The 10,910-nt window shown below is 34.8% G+C and overlaps 1 protein-coding gene across 1 annotated transcript; it reads right to left on the reverse strand.

The window, feature by feature from the left end:
* Nucleotides 1-10,040: 10,040 nt before the first annotated feature.
* LOC148790184 (uncharacterized) lies at nt 10,041-10,910 on the reverse strand. The gene has a single exon (XM_088892222.1). It carries the CDS (start codon nt 10,908-10,910, stop codon nt 10,041-10,043), a length of 870 nt encoding a protein of 289 aa, XP_088748348.1.

Raw genomic sequence — 10,910 nt, forward strand, 5'->3', positions numbered from 1 at the left:
ATGGTCATAGCTGTTACAGCTCATCATGAACCGTTGTTCCGGAATATTTGGTGGGCCCAGTAGCCTACTGACGTCAAACGACAAGCTGGCTCTACGCAAGATTCGTGATTAACGGAAAAAGATTCACTCATGATTCATTGATTCATACTACGAATTTACCCGACTCGTAGCATTAGCATTGCTCGTGCAATAAATTGACCGTGGACCTGAGTTAATGTTTTGATTATTTTATTATTAAATAGTGATAATTGACTGAAGGCGCTTAGGCTCCGTTTGGTTTGAGTGAAAGATGAGTAACGCTTGCTCCACGTGCCGTGCCTATTCGGTGCCGCGTTTTGTGATTTTGTCGTTTTGATAAAATGGCAATGGAGGTAACCTACCGTGCTGCTAGCATGTCATTAATATCCGGATTTCTTCGGATTTCTCGATGGGTAAAGGTGAGTGTCCCTAACGATAAGGCACGTGTGGTCCAACGTACCAAAGAGAAAGCCACGTATCAGACCGGAACTATTTGACTTCAACCCAAAATCTAGGTAGGGGTATTGACGGTTCGATTAACCTAACCATAGGCATATTTTGCAGACTGAATCGGTGATATTGGTTTTTTCATTTTTTTCATATCGAAATTGAATTGGTATCACCAGCAGTCTGTCAATTTTGGTTTTTGACCAATTCAATTATTCAGTTTTTGGGTTTTTTATATTTACGATATATATTATATAAATATATGTATAATATCATATTATAAATAATAAATGATTTATAATATATTATAAACATTTTAAAAATATATAATATTTATAAATAGATTATTACAAATATAATATAAGTATATATTTATATATAATATATAGAAAATATGTCACATATATTAAAAATATATATAAAATATACATATAATTATATATACCAATCGATTCGATTAATTGTCGGTTCTTTTGTAGGTTAACTGAAAACCGAACCGGTCCTTTAGTTTTTCAAAAATTCCAAACCAAAATTAAACTGATCAATCTGGTTAACTGCATTTTGTGGTTCGGTTTTTCAATTTTTTTGTTTTTCATGGACACCCCTACCCAGTGCACTTCAAAAATTATTAGTGTTTGGTTATATGGGCATTTATAGATGGAGTGTTTCTAGATAAGTGTTTTAATTAAAAATGTTATTTTAAGATGTTTAACTTCCATTCATTTGAAATATGGTGCCAATTCATCATTAGGGCATTGTTTGGTATAGATTATGTTTATTTGATAAATGGTGACATGTCATTGCCAAATCAACATTTATACCATCATGTTATTTTGTATGTTTAAACAATGATAAATTTTTGTCTTGATATATGTGTAAGTCAACCATTGGGGGGAGCTTCATTTTCATGCTTCCCCCAACGCAAAATTGTTTATTTACTATTCTACTGATGTGGCGCCTAATGGAGAAAGCGTTTATCAACCACATTTTCTTAGTTTTGAAGACAAATCAAGTACAAAACGTTTATTTAATAAACATAAACTATACCAAATACATACTAGGTTTGTCCCAAAATGTTATTTGTAAGTCTATTTATCAAATAAACACTTGTCTCGGTTCATGTATAAATCAACCATCGGAGAAAGCTTCATTTTAATGTTTCTCCCAACACCAGAGTGTTTATTTACCGTTCTACTTATGTGGCACATAGTTGTCAAACAACAATGAAAAAATGTTCATTTTTTCTTGGTTTTGAAGATAAATCAAATACAAACATTTTTGAAATAAACAAAGCCATTCCAAACATCACCTAAATGTTTATTGTTGTTGTTCGGTTGGGCATTTTGTGGATGTTTCAAGTAACACACCCATAAAGCTATCTTCCACCTCAGCTGACAATGTTCCAAGTAAACACTTCATTTCAATAAAACGTTTGGGACGTTGGGAGAAACCAAAATTTGAAGTTTATCCCAACTCCTCATGCAAAAATTTCAAAGAATTTGTGTTTTTTAATATTTATTTGATAAACGTTGAAACCAAACAGTGGTTGCATGCACAATAAACGCTAACACCTAAGTGGTGCTGATGTGGCCACATTTTTCCAATAAACACCCACGTAACCAAACATAGCTTGAGTTGAATGAGATATAGGTTGGTCCAAATTTGATTCATTTATATTTGAATTTGAATAGGATTATATCCATATAGTTTATATCGTATTTGAATTAAATAGAATTGAAATCCGATAAAAAATGTAAATAAATTAATTTGAATTAATCAAAATATTATATTATTAATAAGATGAAATAAAAGAATGACATAGGTGGTGTTTGGGTCCATTGCCAACGATATGCTAGTAGCCATGTCAGATTTTGAGAAAAACGACAAAAAATGTGCCATCGTATGCTTTTTGGTTAGTCATTTTCTCAACAAACGGCTCATCTCAAAAACATCATTTTTTACGTTTTTCTTTTATCAAAGCATTTTTTTTGTATGACAGTTGACATGACCCCTATGTAGCACCTTTTTTCTAATAAAATGGCAATGGAACCAAACAACACTTTGCATGAATGTTTTTTCAATCACTAAAATGGAATATCTCTTTTTGAAAAAATGCAATGAAACTAAACACCTCCTTATTGAATCCAAATTTAAAAACACAATGAAAATGACTTAAAGACAAGGACAAAAGACTTAAACATACTCTAAGTTTTCATTAATTGACTTAAGCATACATTGAATTTTTCAAAAAGACTTAAAGACACCTTGTAACTCTTTTACCCTCCATTTTTCTTTCAAATTTTAAAAAAGAACCAAAGAGATGCTAAAATTGAATATAATAGATTGATTGATGACCCCACACAATTCAAGATGAATTTTGGCTATACAAATTCCGGGCGTTGGATGTTTTAATAATGGTAGATATTGGCTACAGAAGTACCATTTAGTTATTGTGTTCATAATCAAAAAGCTCATCTTGAGATTGTTTGATGTGTTCCATCAAGTTCAAGTGAAATTTTGACACCATTTTAAACCCTATACAAGTTTCAATATTGTTGATTGATGATTCCAATACCCAAAATGTACTCTCTTACATAATTAGAAGCTCTCACTTCTCAATGTTTGAAGTCAGATCTCTTTTACACCCATAAATCACAATATATACGACTGTTAAAACATCATGTTCCAAATTTCAAATTTTGTTGAATAATGATTTTGGGTGTTTGGGATTTTGTTTAAGATAAACTTTAGGTCAATTCAAGTCAACTTTGCTTTGTCTAATCAAAATAAAGGTTTTTCTCGACAAACATGGGGTAATGAACAAATGAATAGAGAGCAAGGCTTCATCCGTTAAAGGGCAAAATAGGATTTAAAAAGTTTTAAATAAATTCACATATGACATTACATTTATGGGGTATGTTTAAGTCCAATGATGTCAATCTATATGATATATTTAAGTTCATTTGAAAAACTCAAGGTATGTTTAAGTCAATTAATGATAACACAATGCATGTAAAAAGTCTTTTACCCATACAATAATTGTGTGTTAATCGACAATGGGATACCATATTCTTCTTGTTCTATAAAGAAAATCGATAATCAAACAACTACACTTAGGGTTAAGTTGCAATGGACGAGTCCTCTAGTCCTCATTCTCCTTTGATATTTGATAAAAAATGAAATATGATTTAATGTTGAAATGTAGATTGTCTCAAGCTTATAAAGTATAGTTAGCTCAATGCTTTGATATTGGCATCACGAAGTTAAAGTGGAATTGCATGTTCTTTGTGATCCTTTTTTTTATTTTATTACTAATTTTGAAAATGTATTTATTTGTTTCAGCCTACTCTATTCTTCTTTATCCCCAATAGAATTTTGTGGGTTTTTTGTTTAATAATAAATAAATGATTAATTACTTATATATATTACGTATATTTGATAAATTATTTATATATACCATATACATCTGAGAAACTACTTATATATACCATGAGCTTTCAAAAACAAAAACAACTTATACATGCCTTGTTGGCTAGCCCCACATAACATAAACAAGATCATCGTTAGTGCACCATTTAGAGCCATTAATACCTTACTCCAATTACTTTCATAATAACGATATTACCCCAAATTCTATGACAAAAAAAAAAACTATAACCCAAAAACAAGAGGCAATAGGTTGGTGTTCATTTAATTAATATAAAGTTCAAAACATAGTAAGAATAATAGAAAAAATTTCTAGTTCCCCATGTAATTGTTCCCTATTGACGAATGACACTTTTCCATGAAACAAAAGGGTGAGTTTCGTTGGTTCTGATATTCAAGTTGGCTTTTGTACTTGGTAAGTAGATACCAATCAAATCATCAAAACTCTGACACAACATATTTCCAATGTCATCAATGTCCTTACTAATAGTTAAAACAATATTTCTAAAATCCATGAGATTTGTAGGTAGAATTACCCAATACAATTATGATTATTTTCAAAGAAAAACAAGGAAGCAATTATGACCATTTTTACAAAAAACAATGAAGTACCCATAATCAATAAGGAAGTTATTCTTTTTAGTTGAGCAATGTTTAAGGTAGAAGACACTGTTTCGCATAGGTAAAAAGTGTCCTATAAATATTTCTTATTTTTCCTAGAAAAATTAGAGAAAATGGAAAAATGAAAAAAAGGGAAAATAGTGTTCATCATTTTTTCCTCCCAAACATCGAACATATCAACCGTTGGCAAAAGCCATTCTAGCTTTATTGTGCTTTCACTTTGAAAAAAACAAGGTACCAAAAATGCTTATTATGTTCTAAAACTACCTATGCTTCTAATATTTATAAATAAAAAAAAACTTGAGTCTAGTTTGTATGGTTCAATAGTTAAAAGTACAAAAGCCTCCCATGACTCTATTATGTTCTCAAAAATGATTTACCAAAACATAATCTTAGCAAAGAGATATGAAAGATTTCAATAACAAAGCCTACTTTGTTCTAGTGGCACTCCTTTCCATCTTCTTACTCCAGTGTGTAGTGGAGCTTTGGATAGTTGTAGGTTTTAAGTTGCAATAACGTTAAGAGAGAGAGAGAGAGAGAGAGAGAGAGAGGTGGGTTTGAGGCGGTGAGATCTCTTGTGTTGGTTCAAATTTGTGTAAAATACAAAAAGAAAAAAAGAAAAAAGAGAGGAGTGGATGGCATATTTTGAAAATTATGTACAATGTACATATAAGCACGGTTTTCAAAACCGGACCAGACCGGTAGAAAAACCGAGAACCGGTCAAGTGACCAATTTCGTTTTTCCCCAAAATCGAGATTTCTCAAAAAAACGTAGATTTTGGTTAGCAAATCGCTGACCCGGGCGGTTAATCGTTCGAACAGTTTTGACCAATTTTTATTTTTTTGTTAGAACGGGCGGACCGTTCGATTCGATAACTGGACCCCTAACCGTTTCGGTCTCCGGGTCGATTTTAAAAAGCATGCATATAAGTAAGGGTTAAATACTTAAACACCCCTAAGGTTTAGCAAATGGACACAAACTTACCCTACTATTTAAGAAATTACTTAAAGTACCCCAGACATTTCTGACAATAGGCAAATGTTACCTTACCGTCAGCTTCCCGTTAAGATCCACCAGTATGCGCTATCACGTGACATTATTACGTTTTTTAAATGCTGAAACTACCCTTTTATGGTCGAAAATACCCTTCGGTCTTTGATTATCTTCAAATTGGACAAGGATATCCCTTGCCATAACCTTTCGTCCTTTACATGTTTACTCCATTAACAACATCAACAACCACAACAAGTTAAGTAGCAAGCAAGTGAGGTGGGGTGATAAGGTGTTTGGTCATGGGGGGAGGGGGGGTTTGTCAAAATGTTAGGGGATGCCCTTTTATGTGTACAGTGCATAACCGTCCTGCCTACACCCGCCCACCCTTGCCCCTGCACACTCTGCCTGCTTACACCCCCACACTTCGCCTGCCCATACATGCCTACCCCCCACCCCTTGCTCCCGCACACTCCGTTTGCCTACCCCGCCCACACACCCATCCGCCTGCCTACCTCACCCACCACCATCAACTTGCCTACCTATCCCGCACATCATATGCTTGAATTACTCTTTTTATGTTTCTATTTTTTGTTGGAATTATATTTCAACTAAATTATGAAGATCAATTATCCGTGCGGATGCAAAGAATGCACCACCATGAAGTATAGAAATGGGAAATTGGAGAATAATGGGCGCAAGTATTATGCATGCCCTTGTTATGTGAGTGAATGTAATTGCGTGCATGCAATTTCAATTGTAACGTTAGTGCGTACGACTAACTAACAATTATTATTATATTGTTTTAGCATATCAAGAACATTAGTTGCAGCTTCTTATTATGGATAGGCGAGGCGAAAATGTACCCATGTGAACTTGGCATATGTCATGTGTTTTCATCCAAATGGGCTGGCTCATATGATAAATTATAGGTTTATGCTAAGGCAGAGGTAGTATACAACTTGTCATATACATTGTTGTGCCTGGCTCATACAGATTTTGTCAAATACATAATTGTGTCATGATTTGTTAATGCAGGAGGAAGGAGGGCGTAGGTTTTTTGCTTGGATACATAAGTAAGAAGAACCTAACCAAGTAGAGAACTCATCAAGGGGGAGTTTCCACATCATCTACATGCAAGTTTCATCATCTAAGAAATACACTAGATGAGGTTGAATTGGTGTTGCAATTAGAGAATAACAAGTTGTAATTTGTCTAGCATTATGATCAGCCTTTATTGTTATCAGAATATTTATTGAACTGAAGTAATTGATTGAACAATCAAGCCAACTTCTTGGAATGTAGTCATCGTCTTGAAATGATCATAATAAACCCATAAATTTTATAAGGAATTAATTGATCTTCTCAAACATTCACAGTCTAAGTACAAGAATAGCTCAATCCAATGTGTTAGATCAAGTTAAATCATCCGGGTTAAATGTGTTGAAACTTTAGGGTTGCAACTCATTCGGGTTAGATCAAATTAAATCAATAATAGATCAATATAATTTGTTGAAATCTTACCCTACAACCTTAAGTAAACCTGATTAGATGAATTTAAATAAAAAATAAGTCAACCCAATGTGTTGAAATCTTACCCTACAACCTTAAGCCAGTCTGATATGATGAATTTAAATCAGCAATAGATCAATCCAAGAAGTTGGTTTGATACATGCTACCAATGGTTAAGTCAAGATGGTGACTACATTGTGGATAGGCAATGGTTAATTCACATTTAAGAGGCAAAGGAAAAAATATTGACATCATAGTATAATTCATGCTAATTGGAGTCATAACTAAAGCTTATTTAACCTAGGTCATACCTTGTTAGTTGAACTCTAGTCTTAACATGGTTGGGCTCAATAGTCTAAGCATGGTTGGGTTATTGAACCTAACTCATACCCTGTTAGTTGCCATGTCATGAGGCACATTGCCTTAGGAGAGATGCAGGTCCAAATCCAGGATTAGAGCAATTAAACTAATTGGTTTAATTTTGTAAGAACCAATAAACTAGCTGGTTGGTGAATCCAGCTACCTCATGCACCAACCGGTTTAACTAGATGGTTTAATAAGGTGAATCAACCTATGAGTCCCATGCAAACATCAATGGAAAATCTTGATTACTTAAACCCATCAACCAGAACAGAACACCTACTAATTATTGTTATATAAGGTGAATCCAGTTATTTCATGCACCAACCAGTTAGTTCTCTAGTTTTATAGTTACAAGTCAAAAGGTTATGGTTATATAAGGTGAATCCAACAACATCAACTATTTATGATTCTTGTTTTCTCTTTATAGTATACATTTCTAATTCTTTAGTTTTACATATCAACCAATTAATTCTCTAGTTTTACACATTAATTGTGTTGGACTTTAGTTTCATGTTGATCATCCATGACCCATGACAAGTAAGTTAGGTAACAAGTACATGATATAACAAGTGAATCAACACACTATTTGTGAGCAAATATAGCATATAATGTATCTAAAAGAAAAAATAAAATAAAAGTAAGGATATTCCCACCAACAAATATCTACATGGAACAAAAAAATTAGATGTTGACATATGGTGCATTATATCAATGTGTGTATCATGTACCTGTGCAAAAAAATATGTTAGGACCTATAATGTGGTGTGTGTCATGTTGTGTTAGTTATATGCATATCAAACAAAAAAATACTAATTCAACCTAAACAAAAAATACAAACCAAAATTAGGTTCTTCCATTCAATAGACACATTTTGGAATATGTGACTCATGGTTGGGAGTATCTGATCTGTTGGCTGCAAGGTTCCTGTCCCTGCACACATATGGACATGAATTAGAAAATTTTCTCTTTGTTAAAAAGATTAAGAACATTTAAGTTAAATTTTGGGGTCACTTACAATTGCTTGGGTGGGTGGCCCACAACAGTTGTGGAAGGGGGATGACTCTGTCTCAGAGGATGGAATACTCTACCTTCCCTAGTACTGTATTGGGATGTCCTCGTGGTGACACCTCCTCTGACTCAACATGGGGCTGGTTTGGGAATTGAACCCATCTCATGAACTGTTGTAGCAGCTTGAGGGGAAGATGAACTAGCCTTATGCGATGATTGTACATGGGTTGCCATGTGAGAACCCCTTCTTAGGCACATTAGTTTATTTCTCATTACTTGGCCTAGGTGAGAAACATCATGTGCATTCCTCTATAATACAATATTGGAGAGTAGGTTGGAAGTAAATTTCATCATATTGGAGATAATATCAATACCTTACCTTTGCCCCTAAGCCAGTAAGTGGAGGTGCACAATAGTTTCTTCTATTGTGGCAGAACCCTCCACACAAAGAACATTTAATTGTCTTCCTTTCAAGATTGTTATGGTGCATTGGTCCCCCCCTTTCACCTTCCTCTCTCCTCCTCACAACTGGTGGTCTACTAGGCCTTTTTCTCACATTAGGTGGATTAATTGCTCGATCTTGCACTTGGGGCCAATATTTTTCTCTTGGAATAACACGCACAAAGTGACTATACACTTACACATACATAGACTTGAGAAATGCTCTATCACAGTAGTCTTCAATCTTCCCTCGGGTGTATGTTATCACAACTAATGCATGTGCACATGGGATGCCACTTTTATCCCACACCCAACATGTACATGTCCTTGACTCTAGGTTTATGACATTATCAACATGGTGATTCCTCATAGCCTAATATTCATGTAAGCCTGACCTCAACACCCTAACCAACATGCACACCCATGTATGGTCAAATGAAATTGCATTCAACAAAGTGGGAAAGTTTGTGTCAATTTGAAAAACCATAGGGGTAATTAAAGTATTTAATCTTAACATATTTGGCTAAATTAATTTGCATTCAACATAACAGGTTAGTACAGAAATTTACCTTTTTTCCCTTAACCTTCTTGCAATGATCTTTTGTATTTTAGGCAGCAACTCACCATTAAAAGTTTTGGCCTTCTCACGTCTCTCATACATTTTTTCCATCCAATGCTTCCAAATGCCATCCAAGAGTTGAACAATTGGCTTTGATTTTGCATCCCCAATCTAAGCATTAAAAGACTCAGTCTAGGTGTTGGCAATATCATATGCTTTTACAATGGAATCAAACCCATGCCTAGACCATGAATTGGTGGGTGTTTTTGCAAGCCACTCATAAGCTTCCTTCAAATAGATCATTACTACCTCCATGTAGTGCTGGAAGTGATAACTTGTATAGGCCCTGCCGGTTGATCATAGTGCATCTTTCAACACTTTCCCTTTGTGTATTTTCTCAAGTTACAATACAAATGTCACAAGAAAAACCTATGATTTGCCATTGGCATGACAACTAAAACCCCACCTACAATACCCGCCATTAGTCATCAACATGTACATTACTTAGCAATAAGTTTGTTAGACATATGTTGTATTAAAAATAACAACGCATAAACATGTTGAATGTTTTTATTGTAGTACAAAACACACCTCTAGTCTATGTGACATGAATGTCCACCTAAGTGGATCATCAACACCAGCATCATCTTTCAATTATGTCAAAAACCATATCCAATTCTCGTTTATCTCACTCTCCACTACACCATAAGCAAGTGGGAATAATCCATTGTTCCCATGTAGCCCGACAACTGATAGAATAATACCCCCAATTGCCCCAGTCTTTATATGGCATCCATCAAACCTAGGGATCTTCTTGCACCCTTCTAAGAATCCCTGCTTAGGACCCCCTAAGCGTATTAAAATCCTCTTAAATGTGCCAACTGTGGCTCTCTCATAATCTAATGGAGCATGCAACTTCACAATGGTGCCCGGGTTACTTTTCATCAGTACTGCACAATACTTAGGCAATAATGAATATGACTCATTCAAACAACCTTGGATCATGTCAAGAGCCTTTGCCTTAGCCCTTTGAATTTTTCTCTTATGCACCTCTATGCCATACACTTTTCTAATCTCACCCTGAATGACATTTATTGATATATTATGATCAACTATCACAATCAATGTCTTGACACGAAAGCTTCCTCCATCATGATTAAGTGATGCATGAATTCTCCCATCACATCCCTCTGCATCACACCTCCCTGTGAACATACTCTTCTCATTCTTCACCCTCTTGACCTGGATACCATCAACAACAACATACTGTCTCAGAGCTGATATGAACTCTTTAACATTAGCAAACTCCATACCCACCTGGAACTTTGGGCATGAAAAACTAAACTCAAGATCAACAACCCTTTTGCTCACACAAGCTTTACCCTCCATTGAACATGTAGGACTCTCATAGTCACTAGCCGGCTCATAGTTAGACAGCAAGTCAACATCCTCTCTTGAGCCACCACTAGGACCAAATGTCTCCGCTGCCCTCCATCTTTCCACCCATACCAACAGAGCATTCAT

This window comes from Nelumbo nucifera, chromosome 7 (assembly GCF_055504915.1).
Source record: "Nelumbo nucifera cultivar China Antique chromosome 7, China Antique-T2T, whole genome shotgun sequence".
Taxonomy (NCBI): domain Eukaryota; kingdom Viridiplantae; phylum Streptophyta; class Magnoliopsida; order Proteales; family Nelumbonaceae; genus Nelumbo; species Nelumbo nucifera.